General features: G+C 35.0%; 1 protein-coding gene across 1 annotated transcript; it reads right to left on the bottom strand.

Annotated features, from left to right (window-relative positions):
* Window positions 1-876: 876 nt before the first annotated feature.
* Window positions 877-7,433, bottom strand: LOC135133343 (juvenile hormone esterase-like). The gene is made up of 8 exons (XM_064061725.1): window positions 7,302-7,433; window positions 7,114-7,251; window positions 6,934-7,062; window positions 6,719-6,875; window positions 1,488-2,191; window positions 1,294-1,444; window positions 1,127-1,250; window positions 877-1,077 (listed from the first exon to the last, which is right to left on the bottom strand). The coding sequence occupies exons 1-8, from the start codon at window positions 7,401-7,403 to the stop codon at window positions 912-914; spliced, it is 1,671 nt and encodes a 556-aa protein (XP_063917795.1). The 5' UTR covers window positions 7,404-7,433; the 3' UTR covers window positions 877-911.
* Window positions 7,434-22,448: the final 15,015 nt, after the last annotated feature.

The following is a 22,448-nucleotide window of genomic DNA, read 5'->3' as shown; positions in this document are numbered from 1 at the left end:
GATTTAAAACTAGCCACACAATTGCACCTGCAGAGTGACCAAATTACGTCCTGCAGTGAGAACATATTTTTAGAACAGGTCTGGTATTTTGATTTTAGCAGGGAGTCTATTTTCACGTCGGCAAATTCCAAGTACATTAGTAGTTACTGAATGCTAAATTTGTCTATTGTTAATATAACACGCAAGGCCGTAGGGCAACAATTCAAATATTTACTAATTAAAAAACTACAAAAGTGTTCAACAATAAGCTATTATTTTCTGCGGAAATGTATTAATTCAGTTTTATGCTTGTATCCACTTATCTCCGTTCCAATCAGTATTCATGGTTTGTCACGAAAGACGCATTAGCCAGATACTAATGACGTGTTTACAGCTCTAAAAATTTACATTAATCCATTACTAGAAGAACGAAGGGTACTTAATTCCGATTAGCGTTGTTTAATCAAGGGTTGCTATTTTGCAACAAGAGATTAATCATTCTCGTGAAAAACAACTTCTCGTATTCCGCAAGGTTAAAACCGTCATTTAATTATCGTGTAAATGACAGTTTTAACAACAATTTTACTCATCTTTGTCCTAGCGCACGGTAAGTATTTCAGCGGTTAATGGGAAAATCATGCTTGTAACAGAAATAGCCCCAACTTCATCAAGCTGTCAGTCCCGATCAAGACTTTCATAAACATTCGCCTCCGTAATGTTAAATACACTCTGATAACGAGCAGTTTAATAAATATTCTGTAAATTTAAGACGATGCGTTTTCATTTTCTTACCCTCTATTACCTGAACTTTCTTATCGACCGACGAAATTATATCTGTAGCGCAAATTGAACTCCATTAGCGCGAAGGCTACGGAATGATCTTAATTAACTGCAGAATTTATTTCTTCGTCTCTCTTAAATTTTAATTAACATTAATATGTATTAAAAGGTGGACGTCCATATTTAGCGAAGAGCTTCCTCCAGAATTCCATCGTTTTCGACTTGAAGTTATATTCGATCGTCAAGTTGTTCCCGATGTTGAGGTAGGGATAGTCGTCTTTTTTGAACTGTGGCCACATATCATCAGGAGTGGGATTACTACAAATCGTCATAAGTATTGGTGGTATAAAAATGATTACAGGGTTACCCGAATTTGGCGAAATTGGTCCAAAGGTGGATCATTCGTTCACGTGTCAGTTTATCAGTGGCATTGGCATGTTGTAGGTCTTTTCGGGCAAAGATGTACCAGAGTTCCTCAGCGTGGTAAACCCCTGACACTCGATTGAGTCATTTGTTCAAATTAAAAACCCTTACCTTGTATATTGTGGTCTTCGCCCATCAAAATTGCGTTTTTCCCTAGGTAGTAGCCTTCATATGAAAATCTATACATATAAGTGGGTGCATGCAGTGAGTAAAGTCGTGCATTTTCGATAATGGGTCTCACGAAAGCGTTGTCACTGAAAAACTAACCCCAAGCTAGTCCAGGTCTATGACAAAACCGCACTTACTTCAATATACTGTTCAGTTCTTGACTTCCCGCCGTCTCCAAAGTACTCTTCTTTAATAGCCTTTCCAATCCCTCTATCCCAATTATTCAAACTCGGCGGAATCAAAATATCGTCGGGTAAAATACTCAATAAAGGTCTCACCACCTCCACGGCCGCCTCCATAACCCCAGACTCCTGCGAGTTGAACCCCACCACGAACGGAACCTTCACAAACTCCCCCTTTTTGAACATCTCGAAGTTGCTCTGAGTGATCAAAGCCTGCTCGTGCTCCGGTTCCAGAACCGGTGCGAACGTGAAACTCTGCTCTTTTTTGATAGTGTCGGCAAGTATGGCGGTAATGGCGGCTTTTCTGAGCGCTGTGGCTTTCAACCTTTTGAAGTGTTGGATCATGCTGGTGGTGTCACCGAAGTAGAGTCCGGAGGCAGCTGCGACTTTCTTGGCGATGTTGAGAGGGTTGGCTTGGAAGGCCCAGGTGCATAGTGCGCTACCGCTTTGGGCGATGGCGCGATGGAAGAGGTTGTGGCTCCTGGGGGAGAGTTGTAGGTAGGAGACCGAGGCTGCTCCGGCGCTTTCTCCGAAGATTGTGATTCTGTCGGGGTCGCCGCCGAAGAGGTGGATGTTGGCGCGGACCCATCTGAGGGCGGCTTGTTGGTCCTTGAGGCCGTAATTGCCGGGGGAGGCCATGTCTTCAGTAGCGAGGAAGCCTGTGGTAGGTTGTCAGGAGGGATGAACATGCGAGATTAGCGAAAGTAATGTAGAAGTGCAGGTAATGTTTAAAATTGAATTTGAATGTACTGTGCTTTGTATGGAATTTCAGTTGTCACAGTGGCCTGAGTAGAGTTATAAACAAGCCAGGTCAGTAATGCCGTCTGGATTATTTTAAATGTCACGTTGCATACCACAGGTGACACAATGCATTCATTCTGTCTGCCGACTAAAACGAGGGAGAAGTTTACTCAAAATTTTGTTTGTTTTAGTGTTGGTTGTTTTTGGTTGTAACAATAAATTTTGTTCGTTTGAAAAACAAACAAATATAACGAGATCGGGAGCATCTGGCTTGTGTATTTATTGATAAAGTGAGTGTATTACGATTTTATAAATACTAGGCAACAAAAACTACAGTCGAATATAACGGTGACTGTACTGTGGCGCTGCCATAATGTGTACATAAAGTTATCGTTGCAATACTTAAAATCAAATTACCGAGTGATTAAATAACGTCACATGGCCTGACTTTTACAGCTGTCTTCAATTAAAATTTTCCTTATTGTGCTAATTCGATAGTGGCTTGTTGTGAAGATCAAAAATGACGGATTGTTTAAATGTGTCAATGTCAGCTGACCGTACCTTGAGCGTGCACAACTTTGTTTCAGCTCTAACCAAGGTCGAGCATTTGCATAGATGTGTGCACATTTCAATTAAATAATCCATGTAAATTTTACGACTACCTCCATTTTGTTACTTTAATAACATAGATAGTCTAAAAATCGATAAGTAAATGTGAATTAAAAAATAAATTGCACATGAACCTCTTCCAAACCATTGTGAGTTTATACAGCATAATGCTGTGTTATAACTAGATGCTAAATTTCATTATTAGAATTAATTCAGCAGTTCAAGTTGTGAATAGTTGTTGGTTTTAGTTCCTCATCTCTAAAGTTTTGTTATAAAAATAAAGGGTATAGAGAACGTAATGTAGATGCCACAGGAGAAGCGGTTGAGGTTCAGTGTTTTTTTAAGCAAACATTGTGTTACAATATGTGCAATATCTTCACGTTCATTCCATCGGGTAAAGTTTCCGAGTTTAACCAAATCCGATACCAACATTTTTATAGCAACTAAAATGTTTTCAATCACAGATTTCGTCTTTTTACTGACGTAACGAATTAATAATTATAGTACTATTTAGTTTTGCCAACGGAAAACAGTGGTGAAAACCGCGTTCCGAAATTTCCTTAAATATTTAAGATATTGATTTTTAAAAGTACGTGATGAAAAATTTCAACAAAGCTTTAAAAAGATCATAAAAAGTCACACCACAAAAAAAAACCTGTAAGGATGGGATTAGAATCCTCACGAAGCTTAGATGTTCTTGAGAAATCTCCATCTGTATAACCCACGTGGAGAATATGCCAAAAAAAATTTTTGTCAAGTAATTGTTATAAAAATTGTACAGAATTCATAACCCACTAGTATACAGACGGAAACGGGGACCACTTTTTTCGTATTTGAGGGTCATGAAACGTCGAGAAAACATTAAAGTAACCAGTCGCCCGATGGACCCTATTACAATATGTACTTCCTTTGTTTACGCTCTGGAAGTGATAAGCTGTGTTATGTAGAGAAAGCTATAGATATGTTATATTTAAAATTTTATAACAATAAATTTAAATCTGTTATTAATAGAGTATTGCATTCTGAAAAGGTATTGAAAATTGCATGAGTCAAACATAATTATTCTCTCGACCAACATCATGTATACCGGGTGTTTGGAAAATAGCGGATTTTATGATGTAGATTACGAAAAAAACGTAATTTTATAAAAGTAAAATTGGCAACACTGCACGCACCTAATTCGTGAATTCCTCCGGCTTACTTTCTGATTTCGTAGTAACGAGGGTGACTGAAAGCCAATTAATTCGGATTATGGATGTTATACTGTATATCTGACTATTTTTTTAATTCTAGTGTAAATTACTTACTAACTCGTTTTTGTAGAAGAAAAGACGAAACGAAACAAAAGAAGTTTCCTCCCCTAACTTGAGAAGTGGACTCGTTCAAATATTTTACGTAACTGCGACACTTTATTGATGTGTTTTTTCAAGGTATTTCGTTTTACGATGTCTAATTAAAATAAATTATTCAGATATTTTCACTTAGAATTTCTTTAATATTACTTTAATAATTCATGAAAACCCTCATTAATATCTTGTTAATATTAATTATTGTGCACCAAATTTCTTGTTTTTGTTTTTTTTTTCCGTAAAGTTCGTCTTTTAATATAGTCAATTTATTTATTTATGTGTTCTCTTTTTATTGCGTAGTTTTTCAAAAGTTAAAATATTACTTTTGTAGGCTTCGTACGTACTGCGTTTTAAGTCTACGTGGTAAATTTTAAAACCTCTCGCAAAAGTAATTTGTTATTTTTGGCCTCAACTCCACTTGTTTGTTTTTGAGGCGGTTTACGAAATTTGCATAAGGGTACAGTGAAAATTACGGTTTTGTAGGAAGTTCTTGGACTGTCCACATACTCAGTTTGCCTTCAGTTCCACCACTTATTAGACTTCTTTCCCAACAGCTCGTCGTTTTTACTTCCCGAGCATAAGCTAGGTATTGTAGTAGGCTATTTTACTGTTTTCCCGACGTTTCATGACTCCTAGAGTATGAAAAAGTAGGTCCCATTTCCGTTTTCCGTCCATGTGTCTGTCGATTTTTATTAGACAGATAACAGCGAAACTAATCGTGTAGATGGCAAAACGCTAGCCAGAATTTGTCCAGTCACCCACACCAACAATTTTTGGTTAGTGAAACCAGTTAAATTTAATAAATTAACATATTCTTGTACTTGTGGTTTATAAATCCGCTTTGATTTTTTACTCTAGGCATCAAAATTTTCACAAAAAATTCAGACTATATAACAATCTTTTATAAGCGAGTTGTATCATTCAGTCCAAAACGACAACCAGTAGCGAAGGAAGCCATGAATATGTCAATCTTGACAGGTAGGTTTTTAAAAATAATTTTCAGACAAAATTGTAGTGTTCACTGGGTTCCATTAAATTTATTAGACTTTACTTTAGGATTACTGGCAAACTATTCAAAGAACCAAAGCAATTCACTCTTACACTATAATTTTAGTTGGACATTTTAAGTAACCCCTTGTAATAAATTATACAGTATGCACGATCAATTAACTTAATTTTTTTCGACATTTTGTCTGCATATATAGTGGACGTACACTATATCCCCTTCGTTCACCGGATCTAAATCCACTCGACTTTTTCTTTGGACCACTGTAAAAATTTTGTTTGTGCAACAGTACCGGCAAATGGTAAAAAACTGCTTTTGTTTCGTATTAATTCATTGTTATTTTTGCATTTTTAACTTCTCCGAATTTTAATTATTATTTTGGTGAAACAATGTAAAAGGTTCAGTTTGCGTTTTTAGAGTTTATTGAACAAAGTACAACGGATTTGTGTTCTAAAATACAATAAAAAAAATAATAATGAATGTCATTGTTACGTTTTTATTGTCTTGTTGCTGTGGTTATAAAAATTGGATTTTTTGTGGTCGGTCATTGCCAAATCTCTCTTATTTTCTTCTAAAATAGTGACGAAAATTAAAAATTTGAATGGACTAACTTGTCTTGACTTCTAGTTTTATGACCTGATACGTTAGTGCGACTCTTTCTCAGCACCCTGTATTCAAAAAGTTCACTGAAAACATTTTCAATTTTTTACGCTTCCAATTTAGCCGAATTAGTTTTTTTCAGTGAAACACATTATATATTTTTACTTCTCAAGCGTAAATTAAGAAAATATTCTCGACGTTTCATGACCTTTAGAGTACGAAAAAATAGGCCTCCCGTTTCCACCTGTCTTCGTCCATAATATTCAAACGTACTGGACTGATTGTTATAAAATTTTAAACGCATTTTGGAAATGTCGTTTAGATGGTAAAACATTAACCAAAATTTGTTCCATCATCCCTACCAACACTTGGATGACGTCACCTCAAAATTTTGATTAGTAAATGCTATTTAAATTTTGTAAAATAACATACCCCTGTATCTTGTAACTTGGAAACTGTGAAATTAAATGCTGTGACATCTTGCAGACATTTTAAGATTATCGTAAGCATGGTAGATCGTTAATCAAAATGTATCTGTTTTTCCCATGTTAATTTAATAACACACATTTTTATTTTCATTTATAGAGATTATAGTAAAAAAATAAATTCTGTCTGAATAACTTTAGACTTTTTTTTTTAATTTGCGAAGACACATGGTTAGAAGGAAAAAAAATTCTGGACATTTAATTTGTACACATTTAGCCGGAAATGCCCCCAAGTTAATTTTTCCGAAATGAAATACCTTTTTTCATACCTCGTATCGTTTCGTAGGTGTGTTCTTTTATGATATTCTACGTAAAAAAATTTAATCAACTACAATCGTGACGCAATTTCCTTAGACATTGCATATTACTTTCACCAGTCGCCTCGGAAATCCCTACCAAAGACATTCATCCTGTAATTGAAATGGACCACGATCACGTCCCTCTCCAACAAATAATCGGGCCCATAAAAGACGGAACTGCCCTTTCCAAACATGAACCCGCCCCCGTAAATCCACACCATGACGGCCTTGGCCCCCTCGTCTTCTGGTACCTTCTGCCACCCCCGCAAAATCCAGAATTAAAATTCCGCAAACCACAGCCCTCCGACTCACCTTCGGCACATACACGTTGATGTAAAGACAGTCTTCGTCCTCATACCCGATCGGCGGTATCTGGAAGCAAGCGGGAACGTCTCCATTAGCCTCCAACACCCCGTCCCACCCCTCCACCGGCTGGGGCGGCTGAAATTATGCAAGTAATCGAGAGACTTTTCCTTTTATGAGCGAAATTACTTCAAAGCGTAGCTCGCCAACAGGTGGTTTTGCATAAGGGATGCCCTCGTAAGAATAATAAGGCATGTCTGTGTCGGCGGTGTGTTTGAGCCTGCCCTGGATTAAGCCATCTGGTAATTGGATTTGCAGGGAGGGATTCTGCAATAAGAAGGCGATGGAGCGTCGAAAGAGATGATTTTCGCACTTACTTGAGTTTTGTTCGAGATGAAGTCGAGGCAGATGGCGGCGTTGATGATCGTGATTAGGATCGAAAGAGGTGTGGATGGAGGCATTGTTGGGAATAATTTCATAAATGGGTTGGAGCGATGTTAAAAAATGAAACGCGGCCTTGACATTTCCGGTAGATTACTGGCGTGATTACTGGTTTGTTGTAGCGGCTTTGTGGTAATGGGCGAAATTTAATGGGCGCAGGTTGCAAGAAATCGAGTTTTTCAGTTTGGTGGGCCGATAAGGGATGGGATTTCCGGTTGGTTTGGACGGCGTAATTGAGTTCGTGTATGATCAACAATTTAAAAGTTGCTTTTTTGTGCGATACGTGGAGGTGAAAATTTAATGAACGGATTTTTCGGGACGAGAGAAACCACATAATTAGTATTTCCGTAGTTCGTACGGACGTAGTTGTTTTATTGTTATTGGTTCCTGCTTTTGTAACAAGTAATGTAAAATAAATTAACAAAGAGTGGACGTTATTTTTTCCTTTTTTCAGTTTCAGGCTGTAAAATGGTCCTTAACGTGCGCAAAATTTGGCACAATGCAACCATAACCATATTGTAATGTAAGATGACATGGTATTAGAATATTTTTACCATAAAGGAGATATCGAGTGATTTTTTAAATTTCTGCACTAGTAGATCGCTGAACTGCGTTTGGGGAAGTGACCGATGTATACTTAAACTTCCGAAAGTCCCAAGAACGTTGTATTTAGTTTGGGAACCGAAGAAATCGTATTAATTCCCATCTTCTGAGTAGGTACTACATTTACTACGGTTGTAAAAAACAAAAAATGTTTATGTTTACTACATAAGTTGGGGTCCAAAATACACGTATTTTTCACAATGAATGATTTTATATCTATGTTTTTATTGATTCTAATGGCACATAGAAGCATAGAATAATAAATAGAATCCATAAATATAATTTGTTGATTGAAAAAAAAAACCGAATCAAAACATATATAGACAATAACATATTAGAAAACAAACGACGGAGCAACATGGTACGATATTATTCGTGTTGAGGTTAGTACCACTGTGTGTACTTGACATACATGGCGCCTACTAGATGCGTCATGGCTGTCCGTGCAATATTCTTGAAACTTCGATTAGATGGCGTTCCAGCACTTCCCCTCGAGTCAAAGGTCGCACCTGTCCATTAACGAATGACTTCGTTTGCATTGGGTTTCGTTCGAAGTTATTTCTTCGACCGACTTCTTCATCCTGGGGCACTGATGTGACTCTAATCGCAGTCGATTTCGAAGATGATCTCAGGCTTGTCATCGTTCCCAGATTGGTTCCAGTCGAGCCTTCTTCTTGGTCTAACCCCTAGTTTTCCTCATCGTTTGGAACCTGGACCTTGACCTCGATTACGATTCACGAATGTGGCGTCACTTAAATACGCCGGGGCCGGTATTCTGGAAACTTCAATTAAAGTTCGAGATCGCATTCTCAAATTTAGATGGCGTTTCAACACTTCGCCTCGAGTCTAAGGTCCAACACGACTTGGATCGCTCTTTCCTTCTTGTTCTATCATTTTTACGTACAACTGGGGTACTTAAAAATGATGGTACTTACTTTGCCCACCAGTGGATGTTCCGAAGGTACTGGGATACCACTTTAAAGAGTTTTGGATCGGTCGCGTTGATCGGACACGTATAATCACTGCATTCATGTCCTGCCAGCCGCCAATTATTTTAATTTGGAGCACTTCTGACATTAGTAATTCGTCTCATGATTTGAACACTTTAAAACTCGCGGTAAACGATATATCAACAGTATCACCTGAAGATCGGGGTTGATCTCCACGTCCAGATCACTTAGCTTGGCCACGGCGTCCAAAAAGTCTGCACAAGTCGCTACTGATCAGCACCAGCTGCATTTCTTGTTTCCATGTATGGTAGTTCTTCTGAAACAACTCGAATGGCAACTGATTTTGGGTATTCATGATGACGATATTTTTCACACATGTCGGCGCACTCGGACACATTAAATACACGCGATTCCGTTTATTCGCGCGTGGGGCCCATAATTTGGACCCATAACCTCGTGATACACTCTGGGTCCATAACCTGTTATTGCAATCAAGCAAAACACAAACTGAATCAAAAAGTATATTAAGGACATAAGGCATAAACGAATGACGTGCCGTGGTTTTCCGAAGAAAGTCACAAACATATTTTTAATATCTCAATTTTGACTTGCTTGGAATGAGAGTTTGAACTTACTTTCATGAGATTCATTTAGGGCAGTCAATAATGACGATAAAGAAAATGTGGTAGACATAGTTCGAGCAAATTACAACAAATTTAGTAAAACTAGATAAAATTAGAAAAAAAACGCCAAGGAAATCTGTAGGACAAGAGAACAAATAACTAAAACAAATAATAAATGAGAAATAGGAAAGACTAGAACAACTAGAAAAAGAGGTAAAAAGAATGAATATTGTAGTTGAAGCCATAAAAGTCACAGACAAAGGAAAAAGGGAAGATATAGAAGACATGAATTAATAGAGAGTACTTCAAGACCCAAGAACGTCAAGAATATTCCATATCTAAAACAATCGCAACAGACAAGGACAACGAATATTCAGTCAACTGTTTCCTTCATGTTCTGATTCTCAGTTGAAGAGAGATAAAATCGTTAGAATGAGAACAGCGTGCGTGGGCGGGGCTAGTATTTGCTAAGATAAGACTGATTGTGGTAAACGACATACCTTCTAAGAAAATAGAGGGGGGGGGGCGAGGCTAGTACTTGTTAAGATAAGACTGATTTTGGTAAATGACTGAACAATGTTAAGAATAATCACTGGAATGAAGAGAGGGTGGGTGGGCGGGGCAATTGCTTGCTTATGAAATATTCTGTAGGAAAAAGTTAAACTTAACCCCGCCCACCCACCCGTTCTCTCATTTTTTTCTTCAGAAATAAGAAACAAATATAGCAAATAAGTTGTATAACAAAAGAGTTAAGATTAACGCTTTCCTTTAACAGCCTACGTTAAAAGAACAGATAATGGACCACGCCCACCCACCACGCCTCCATTTCAGTGATTCATTTTGTCTACAGAGAACAGCGTGTGTGGGCGGAGCTAGTATCTGCTAAGATAAGATTGATTTTGGTAAATGATATACCCTCTGAGAAAATAGATGGCGGGTGGACAAGGCTAGTACTTGTTAAGATACGATTGATTTTGATAAATGATATATCCTCTAAGAAAAGAAGGGTGGGTGGGCGGGGCTAAAACTTGCTAAGATGGGACTCAACAATATTAAGAGTAGTCACTGGAACGAAGAAGGGGTGGGTGGGCGGGGCTACTGCTTGCTCATAAAACTAGAAAAAACTAAATATAGCCCCGGCCATCTTCTTTTTTCATTTCAAGGACTTATTTTATTTAGTGAAAAATGGAAATTGAAAAATATCAGTATCATGTTCCCAAAATTTTCTGGGAAAATGGAGTGAGCCGTTCCTGATTCAATCAATAAAAACATTGACTCATTCACTAATTTTTTAAGCCTCCCGTTTAAGCAAATCTAAAAAATATGAATACAATGATAAATGACAAGTAAAAACTCATCGTGTTTTGCACAATTTGGGTAGAATTTATTGAACAAAATTTTGAGATGACGTCATCAATTTTTTGGGAATAACAGACAATTCACCATGCGTACAATAACTTTAAAACGTCTGCAAGATTTCAAAGTATTCAGTTTTGCAATTCTTGATTTATTCAATAAAATAAATTGACTGATTCATGCTTTTTTTTCAATCAACCTGTATAAGCAAATTCAAAAAATATTAATGGAATGATAAACGACAAGTATAGACTCATCATATTTTAGACATTTTAGATGACGTCATCAATTTTTTAGAGGGGATAAGTAAATATATTTTGAATAAAAATTTATTATGTTATCATAACTTTAAAACATCTGCAAAATTTCAAAGCATTCGAGTTTGCAGATTCAAAATTAAATTATAAATTGTTTTTTTATATTTTTGATTTTTTTTTTCCAAAAATCTGGACATTTCGGGTAAAAACTCACCACGGAGTCATCAAATATATGTGGATGTTATTGATTATGTGCAATTTTGAAGTAACGTCATCACATTATTGGTGGGGATGATTAGACAAATTTTGGTCAGTGTTTTACCATCTACATGATATTCCTAATATAAGTACAAAATTTCACAACAATGGGTCCAGTACTTTCTGAGATTATCTGTCTAATAAAAATCCGGGGACGGCAGACAGACAGACAGACAGACGGAAACAGGAGACCATCTCTTCGTACTTTAGGGGTCATCAAAGGTCGAGAAAACGTAAAAATGCGAAGAAAAAAAAACAAAGGCTACAAAATAAAAATCGAAGAATAGAAGATAGAGGACTTTAACCAAGAACTAAGGTATGATAGCTAGAAACAGAAATGGGGATTTAATTGTAGACGGAGCGAAATTATTACAAATATGGAAAAGGATATTAGGATTATTATTAGGGCATTCGGCGCCTCCACAGGATCCGAAGCAGCTCCATCCAGTGAGGAGAACAGATTTCGAAGAGGTACCAATAGACGAGAAAAAGTGAGGCGAAATAGAAATAAATCCTACTACTTATGATCAGGAATTTGAGAAAAAGAAGAAACATGGAGAATAACAGAGATAACAAATATATGCATAGAAGGAAGAGATTTTCTCATAGTTCTTCATAGAAAAGGAGATAAAACGGGATATAGCATAATTGAACATTGGGTATAAAATACTGAGTAAACTAGTGGGAAAAATTATGGTGTTTATGGAAAACGAGGTACGAGACCATCAAGGTGGGTGCGAAAAAACCATTCAACTATTGATCAAATATTTATATTATACAGGTTGATAAAGTAATACACAAAATTCATAAAAAGCGCATACTACCAAAATTAAACCAACTTAAGAAACTGACAAAAGCGAATCTCTTTGACAGATCTTTGTTTTAATTTTTAGTTATTTGGATTTCATTTTGTTTCATGTTCGTATCATGTTTATTTCGAGTGAAAAAATCATTGATGACCTCTAACTTTTACAATTTTTTTTACAAGAAGGTGGATGGATAGTGTAGAAAAATTTACAAGTGTGCTCTAAAGTAACCATTTGCGCCCTAATTACACAAATAAATGTGTACTAAATAATTATCTCGGCTTTTAACAAGTACAAATACACACATGTAAAGATAAAATCACAATTCATTCTCTATTATTTATTTCAATGATGAAGTTAGCCGAGCATTGTTTGTAATATTGCTTACAAGGGACCAACATGTTTTACTCTACGTAAAGGGTTGTTTAAAATTACCACAGATTATTAAGGTTGGGAGAAATACCACTCCTGAATACTAATTCCGCACATAACCTTTATTTTTATGTGTTGTTAGAAAATCATAACTACTTCATTAATATTTCAACACCAACATACGCTGTTCCATTTGTGTCCAATTTAACAAATAAACATTCTCGGCTTCTTTCAAAATTGTCCCTCGCTTCCCTTTTCACAATTGGAGTGTACTTAATTAACTGCGGTAGCACCGAATCAGTGTATAAAAAGACACGCCTCCGATGATATCGATTCTGTAATTAATTCTCGATAGAAATTGAATTGTTTTTCAAGAATTAAATGGTCCTGATTAACTGCTAAAAGTATTTTGTTTTTTTGGCGTTTTTAATTAACACAGTAATACCAACGTGAATAAAACGCTGGCTTTCTATGGACCAGTTTCATTTAACTTTGCGCTTTTCAATATTCCGTCATTTCTTCACTAAAGTTACGTTAAAGCGTCAGATTTTAATCAATATCCAAGCTTATTAAAACTTCGACAGCATATGATTCTTTAGGAGCGGGATTCTCACAATTAACACCGTAAATTCTCCCCTTCAGATTTTTAAAATCATTTTAATTAATTTTAAAAAGCAGTCTATGTATATTTTTGTTTTTTATAAAGAAGAATTTCAAAAATTGTATATAATTTATGTGTTAGAATTCTCGTTTGACTTGCCTCTTAAAGAACATAAAAAAATTATTACAGCTGACACAGCTATGACTTTAATCACTTATGCAGTAAAAGGACCATTTCAGAATTCCTGGAACAATATTAAACATTATTAAACCATTTAAAACGTCTTTTTTGATCTTTTAGGTTATACCAGTCGTAAAAACGGCCACTAAACCCAGCATCTAAAACACCGAGATTATCCCCGACTGTTTTCTGTAGCGATGAATAATTCCTAACCCCATTCTCGTTGAAAACTAAAAAGCGCAACATAACAATTTAATTGAAACTTCATTTATAATTTATTTTTATTAAGGTTCGCTAAATGGAACGACGACACATAAAACCTTTTAATTAAAAATTTGTAACGCATGTAGGTAGAGTTGGTGGAGCAATTTTGTCCAACGAGTTCCAATTTTCAGTGCCAGGCAACGTTTTATGGTCACCGAGGCTTACAGACAGCAGGAATTAATTGATCATTAAAACCGGAAAAAATCAAAATTTTACGACGCACCAAACAAAAATTTGTTTGCTCATTAATTTGATGAAAGGGGGTGGTATCTAATATTGAATTCCCGCGAAATTTATAAGTGATGAAAAACAACATTTTGTCAACCAAGCTTTGATGGATTATTACGAAATCGCTGAAATTTTTATGAAGTCAAACGGCACAATAAACATCATTAAATTCTTCTGTAATTGCGAATGCACAAAATGAATACGGAAATTACGTTGGTGGTGTAAAGTTCGGAAAATATTTTTTGTTGTTACTGAGCCATGTTGGTGGATATTAGCAAAAAACGCGGCTTCCGGTCAGTAAAGCTGAAAATCCGGAAATTAGAGACAATTGACGGCTATTTAATTCCATTTATCAATTTTTTCAAGTTTTCAGTGCTTGAAGGCATGATAATTTGGTAATGACTTCAAAGCTCGTGTTACCAACAGGTGGTTTTCCATATGGAATCTTTTCATAAGAATAATAAGAGCCGCCGCGTCGACGGCGTGTGCGTTTTCCTTGGATTAACCGTCTGGTAATTGGATTTGCAAGGAGGAATTCCGGAATGAAAAACGTGAAGGAGTTTGGAGGAGGTTCAACTTCACACCAACGTCGGTCTTTTTAGGTGCAGGATCGAGATCAAAACTTGGCGAGAAATTAAGGGCGCATTAGAGGAATGTGCTTGAAATTTTCTGATTTTTAACTTCCTGCAGCCCCTAAACGGATTATCGAACTGGGTCGTTCTTTTATATGTTAAAACGTGCATTCGGGGCCGCAATCGACTTTAATGTCGTTCTGAGAATTGAAGAATTTTTGTTTGTTGATGAAGATTTTTGTAATTTTTGTGGTTTGAAGAATCGTGAAACTGGATTTACGCTTAAGAGTTAAAATTGGCATCTGATACACGTGATTTCGAAAATATTATTGCTACCGTCATTTGTATACATAACACTTCCATTTTACAATTTAAACACATTTATTAAATGGAAACAAAATGAAAAACGCATTAATTTATGTCTTGTTTTTAGTTCCGATGTGATAAAATGTGTGTTTAACTAACCAGTGTACTTAAATATAGCATTTAACGCTTATTTTTGGAGAAAATTTGTTCTTTAAAGTGTTTAGACAATTATAATTTAGATACGGCGAACTATTTTAAGAGATGAATTGCTCACTGGAAAAGTAAGTATTCAATGCAAAATTTACTCAAATGTATAATGGAGAGAGATAAAAATTAGAAATTTGTTAAAATAGACAAAGAAACTTAATGTAAAAAAGTAGTTAATTTGGTTGCTAAATGGTGGATGCGCCGGGCCACAAATATTCGTTCCTTTTCAATTTATTTCTGTTATGTTGTATGAATTATGATTTGTATGGTTAATTGAATTAAATTTTTGTTGTTTTTTTTTTAATATTTAATGATAGGTGCCGAGTGACTATTAATCTTTGATTTTTTTTGTCAGGTTGGCAACATTTAAAATTTTATGACGGTACACCTGATTGTCGTCTTTGGGTTTATTTTTATGGTCATACATAAAATATTTGGCGCCAACTAATAAGAGAGTTTGTGTTCAGTCTGAAGGGCAACAGTTTGAACATATAAAATACATAAATTTCAGTTTTTTATCGACTTAAATTTAAATAAACACAAGAGTTTTATATCATTGGAATCGTAATTTAATGATCTATCAAAATTCTTCAAGCCAAAACCAACGGCGTTTGCAGAATTTTAAGATCTTTTTGAGTATTTTAAACTATACAGAGTGTTCTGTTTTTCAGACAAAACACACAACTTAGTTTTCTTTTTAAAGGACACCCATATAATTTTATATTTTTTCACTGGCCTCTTCGTAGCCTTTAAAACCATAATTTATTTTGAAGTTCTGATGCAACCTTTCCACCTTATTTCAATTTTATAGAATTGTTTAGTAATGAAGTGGTTCACAAAAAAATTCGCAATAAGTTATTTTTAATATCTGTGTTGCAATATTGTGTGGAAAGATTAACAAAGGTACGTCAAATGTGATATAAATTAAATTGGGTCGTAATATACAGCGTGTTTCTAAAAAAAAATTACAATTTTCAGATAATGATATTTCTGTTTTATCTAAAGATAAATCATTTCTGTAATTTTTCATTTTTTGAAGAGAACACACAGAAATAGTAGTAATAAAATACAGAGTGTTTGAAAAAAAAACGAGATATATATATATATATATTGCGTGGGATTTTTTGTAAACACTCGGTATATTAAAATTTATACGTATCTGTTTACTTCCCCATAAAATATTGTAACACAGGTCTTAAAAAATAATCTGATAGCGATTTTTTGTAAAAATTTGAAGAAAATTGGAATAACGTGGCAACGTCGGAACAAAATTTCAAAAACAAACCACGGTTATAAAGCTTACGGTGAGACTGATCAGAGTATGTAAAGTATACAGTGTGTTGTATTTAAAAAAGTTAGTTGTACATTAAACTACAGAAACAAAACACTCTGTATATTCGAAAATAATTTGAGTTGCTCTCAAAAATACGAGAAATCTCTTTCCGGTGATGGAATAATATTTTCAGATTGTATTAAAAAATTAGATGCAATTCAAAAAAATGTACAGATTAAACCAGTAAGAAATTTAACAAGAAAACATTTAGTTCTTTAATAAGGCGAGTAATGACATTGTAAACATGACGAATTTTTTTCGAAACAAAATTGTCTTCTATAGAATTTTTATCAGGTTCTAAATCTTACGAGGCGGGACTTCAAGTGAACTAAAGAAATTCGATTTCAAAAAATTTTCACTCGTCTAAAGTAGTGTTAATCAATTGACATTGTAAAAGCAACGAATTTTTCAGAAAAAATTTCTTTCGTTTATGAAGAAGAACTCGATTATGATGATCACGTGTGACAGTGAACATTATTACGTATATTAATTTTGATGTCATTATATTTGTGGCGCAGCTTTGCCAAATGTTACGAATCAAATAAAATGCTATAAATACAAAGTGTTGGACATATGTAATTCTAACCTCAAATTCACCATTTAATATTTTAAGCCGCCCCGACCTCAGTAGTGAGGAATTTTTCATTCGTTGTCAGACGAAGGGGCGGAGCTTAATTGCAGAATCCATATTTCTCTACAAAAATTTACTGTTTTGAACATGTTTTAACTTAGGTAAAAGAAGAGTACATATGTAATTATATTAAAAAAAAAGGCTAAATATAACCCCCTCCCACCCGCCCTATCTCAGTTGTGATGATTTTCTTTATGCGTGGTGACCCTGGGGGCGGAGCGTAATTACACAATCCATATTTTCCAACAAAAATTTACCATTTTAAACATGTTTTAAGTTGTTTTTTGTTGCTTTGTTGTTTTTATTGCTATCGAAACTGTGCCGTATTTTTAATTCGCGGAAACATTTTCCATCAATTTTAAATCTACAGTTAATACAAAATCCAATTTTTACCTGTAGTAGCCACAAGTACAAAATTTAATAAAACCAGTTCTGAATCACATATACCTGGAAAAACAGATAAAACAGATTTTGTTAAGAAATGCTACGAATGAAATAAAATGGTAAAAATACAAAATGTTGGGCATATGTAATTCTAACCTCAAATTCACCATTTGATATTTTAAGCCGCCCCGATCTCAGTAGTGAGGAATTTTGCATTCGTTGTCACACGGAGGGGCGGAGCTTAATTGCAGAATCCATATTTCTCTACAAAAATTTACTGTTTTGAACATGTTTTAAGTTTAATGTTGTGAAAAGAAGAGTACATATGTAATTATATTAAAAAAACAAGGCTAAATATAACCCCCACCCACCCGCCCTATCTCAGTTGTGATGATTTTCTTTATGCGTCGTGAGCCTAGGGGCGGAGCGTAATTACACAATCCATATTTCCCAACAAAAATTTACCATTTTAAACATGTTTTAAGTTGTTTTTTGTTGCTTTGTTGTTTCTTATTGCTATCGAAATTGTGCTGTATTTTTCATTCGCGAAAACATTTTCCATCAATTTTAAATCTACAATTAATACAAAATCTAATTTTTACCTGTAGTAGCCACAAATACAAAATTTAATAAAACCAGTTCTGAATCACATGTACCTGGAAAAACAGATAAAACAGATTTTGTTAAGAAATCCAACGAATGAAATAAAATGGTAAAAATACAAAATGTTGTACATAATAATCCTAACCCAAAATTCACCACTGATGTTTTAACTATTCTGTTTTTGAAAGAACACACTGTATTAAGAAAAAAATTGACAAAGATTAAGCCCTACCCACCCGCTTCGATCTCATTTGTGATGAATTTTTCATTTGTTGTCAGATGGAGGGGCGGAGCTTAATTGCAAAGTTCATATTTCTCTACAAAAATTGACCATTTTGAACATGTTTTAAGTTTAATGTTATATGTTGTAAATATTTGCCGACTGCAGTTACGCCCTCCTTTGGTCTCATCAGTACAGCACATTTCATGGCGTTTAATAATTGGTAGTGAATTTTTCAAGTTTTATTCTTGCGTTATTTAAGAATTAAATGAAAATGAAGAAAAGGTAAGAGTGGTTAGTAAATGTCCTATATGCTAAATTCAGATCCTTTCTAAACGACTCTTCTAAATATTTTTTTATAATTTAGCGATTTTTTTCTTGTTTTCAAAATAGAGGAGAGCGGATATGAAAATATGTTTTTAAGTCTGACAGGTTGTTAAGGATTGTTTATTCACCAAAGAAAAATTTATTTAAAAAATTCTTGCGTCCGAACATAGGCCTTCAAAGTTTAATGTTTCATTTCATTTCGACATTTCACCATATCCTTAATTGACTACTTAGTGTTGGGTGGAATCAATCTGACAACAATGGTTAAATTTTCACGTTTGCACTTCCCAAAGTTAAGCTAAGGAAGTATTTTAAAAGAGTGCATCAGACGACAAGCTACTTTCATGTTTTCCTGACGTTTCATGACCCCGCCTATAGTACGAAAAAAAAGGTCTTCCCTTTCCGTCTACCTGATTTTGAGTACACAGATAAACTACGAAACTACTGGACTACTTATCAAGTTTTGTGTGTAAAACGCTAACCAAAATTTAGCTAATGATCCTTACCACCAATTTGATGGCGTCTCCTCATTTTTTTTAGGAAACGTCATTTAAATTTTAGAAAATAACATACAGCTATACTTGTAGTTTATGAATCTGCTCGATTTTTTACCCTAGACATCACGGCAATCATTACCTTACATTCCCCGAAATAAAATTTTACACTCTTAAATTTTAAAACAGCGAGATTTGGTCGATTGTGCTTCATGGAAGAGGGAAATTCTCTATGAATAGCCTTGTAATACTGTTTATAAGTGAACGAGATTGACGTATTTCCAACAAAGGAATTTGTTAATGATTTTTCTAGAATTTAGTCCTATGAACTTAATAATGTCCCGTTGAGTTAGTGCGCTATTTTTGATCTCCCTGTATAAATGAAAATGACATTGATGGTGTTAACATTGACCAAAACAACTGGATTTGGAGTTTTAATTTTCTGAAGCAAAAATGAAAAAATTATGTATTCTGTGTGAGCTAGGAAAGTATTTTAGTGGGGTCCCTGGGGTGAGTGGCTACTTTCATGTTTTCTCGACGTTTTGTGACCCTTAGAATACGAAAAAATATATCTTCCATTTTCGTCGATCTGTCGTCTGGCTGTCCGTATACCTGTCTCTTTTTCTGTCTGACTGTCGTCTGTGTTTATATTAGACAGGTAATCTTCGAAACTACCGGACCGACTGTTGTTAAATTATGTGTATATTACGATTATCACGTATGTAATAAAACGCTAACCAAAAATTGTATGATCATCTCCAACAATGTACTCCTCTAATTGGGGTGGCCCGGAAACCACGAGCATGTTCAACTGCCTCGAAAATGTACGGTAATGTCGCGCCCGTCTATATTTAATAATAATAAAAGAACAATCGTCGAACAACAGGTCCATTGTAACTTAATTATTTAATTAGTGCTCTCTTGTTTTGAGTACACAAAATGATTCAATTTTTTTTTAACACAAATGCATTTTTTTATCTCCCGCCGCTGACGCTTGAATAATAGTGAAATCCTCTCTAAGAATAAACGTAAACAAGTTAAGTTTAAGCATGTACTGAGAATACACTTTTCCCGTTGGTTATCTGCTTTAAATATATTTCAAATTTCCCGCACTTTTTGCAGGATTTTTTGGACGGAATTGAATATTGGATGAATGTTTTTAAATAAGCCTTCATTATTTGAACATAACTACACTCTGTTTCATATATTTCTGGCATTTAACGTTCATAAATAACTAAGGAACCTAAACGCTTTAAATGTTGACATAATCCGAGCTATATTTTGCATTTTTTTTTAAACCAATTAGCCAACTTTTGCTTACCTTTTGCAAAAAAAGCAAAGAGAAAACAGTACGTCAATTTGCAGGAAAGTTCACGAACAAATAGATTTTTTCACGTCATTTTTTATCTCCATTTTTGTTTATTCAATAAATAGTCCTTCGAGGCATCGGAATGGCAATAAAAAACTTTCACAGTTTCAAAATTACGTACTTGCGTTTGAATTTCCAGTTTTAAATTAGCCTGTTCGATGTAATGCGACTTGAAATTAAATATTGATTATTTGTACCCCTCAAGGACTCCCACCCAGCAAAAAACGTTACTACGATGTAACAGCAATCGTTATTCATGTCTAACTATCACGTGTCTAACACGTCAGACTCAATATGGAAATTATGTTCAGAAATTTCGGAAAACACGAACTTTCCAATCATCTGATAACCGAAATCTATTCCGATACCGCAACTTCAAAATACGTCATGTATAAAAATGGCGCCGTTTTTTCCGCATTGATTGATTTTTTTTATCAAGCTTTATAAAACATTCTTCATAATATGTTCACAAGCCAGTTCTCCTCCACATTGCCGTACTAACATTTTATGATTAAAACATAAATCATGTTTTGTAAAGCGTGTTGAATTTTTGAATAAAGGAACGCTGAATTCTCATTTAACGATCGAACGTTTAAATAGTTTATAATAAAACGTCCGCTATGCAGGCACCACTCGAGGAAAATTAATAATAGCGTCGATAAATTTTTAATTAAGAATAAAAGAAAAACGTGGATCTTAAATGTAGGCGTTGCAGTGCGAAAGACGAAGGACAATAGAAATTTAATGAGAACTACTTAAAGGACCTAGGAGCGCAAGCACTAAGGACGATTAATATTTCTGACGTTTTCTTGAAATGGTAAGTGACGTCGTTGCTCGTGTAATATTGGTGGAATAAAACATGCTTCCGCATTCAACACATCTGAGTTTAGACAAAGACGCTGCAATAAAATGGCTGCAATTTAAATTTTAAATGCATTAAAATAAAAACAGAACGGGCTTTAGTTGAATAGCGTGGCTAGTAAAAGTTGCGTGTCACATCCGAAGAAATTGGATTCTTGAATTAAAGACTAGTCTCTATACAAACTTAATTTTCGGCGAGGTGGAGGCTCGACCTACGAACTTCCCCACAAGCATTTTTCTTTGTTGAACTCTAGAAGAAATTCGAGTGTTTTGACTACAACTATGGAGTTTGAGCGACCTCATAAAATAACCGAGTGAAGCACAAAGCTTTTAATATCCCTAAGATTTCATCTCAACTTAGTCTCTACACATAAGCTTTAATTTACGACTCCGCCTCCTTACATCAAAGCCATATCTGCACACTGTTAGAAAAACCTCACCCTAAACGAGTCCTTATTAGGCGTCTATAATTCTGTTTCTGTCTAAACATTTCCACTTTAATTAACGGTAATTTAATATTCATGTTACATCAGTATTCCTCCTTCACGCTGTAGATCTTTAAGAAGCCGTGTTTCAAATAGGCATCCAAGAAGTGCTTCTTAAGTCCCATTTTGTTATAATCTGCGTCAGATTTAATTAGTCCGTAAGAACGCCGGATACGCGGTTAACCATCTCGAAGTCTTTCGTACCATTAGCATCATTGAAAGAAACAACACAATAAGTGACACAAAAACTAAAGTTTCAATGAAACTTTTATTCGCCTTTCAAAGTTTAGTGTTCGCAAAGTTTCAGCATAAAAGCTCCGTCTTCAAAATATCCGGGGGAACGTCGATACACCGCCCGGAATCAAAGGTGAGAAATAAATAATCTTACATCGACGGAAAGCGGGTGCTTATGATATCTGTTGAATGCTTTTTGAGAAATTGAAAATGAAACATGTGTATTGTGTAGCGGCCGGATATGGAACTGGAGTAGTTGAAATTTTTAATAAAGTTGTGTAATTTTTCACGTTTGTTTTATTTGTTCCCTTGTGTGTAAAGTTTGAGCTTTATTGGTTTGGGTAATTTCGACTCGGCGCAATCGAAAGAGAATCTCTGGAGGTAAGTAAATAACAAAGACAGGCGTCAAGTTCTTGGGTAATAACTTTATTTCATCGTCTTCAATTTTGTTTAATAATAATAATCTTTTTGAGACAGCTGGCTTTACAATGTTGTTATCAAGTTATTTCTACCTCGGTAGTTATCGACAAATTCAATTAAAATTAACACATAATGGCTT

The sequence above is a fragment of the Zophobas morio genome, unplaced genomic scaffold (genome assembly GCF_036711695.1).
Source record: "Zophobas morio isolate AGI-343-1 ecotype UQ-CSIRO unplaced genomic scaffold, CSIRO_AGI_Zmor_V1 ptg000021l, whole genome shotgun sequence".
NCBI classification, from domain to species: domain Eukaryota; kingdom Metazoa; phylum Arthropoda; class Insecta; order Coleoptera; family Tenebrionidae; genus Zophobas; species Zophobas morio.
Note: the sequence above shows the minus strand (reverse complement) of the source record. Positions and strands in the feature narration are given on the sequence as shown.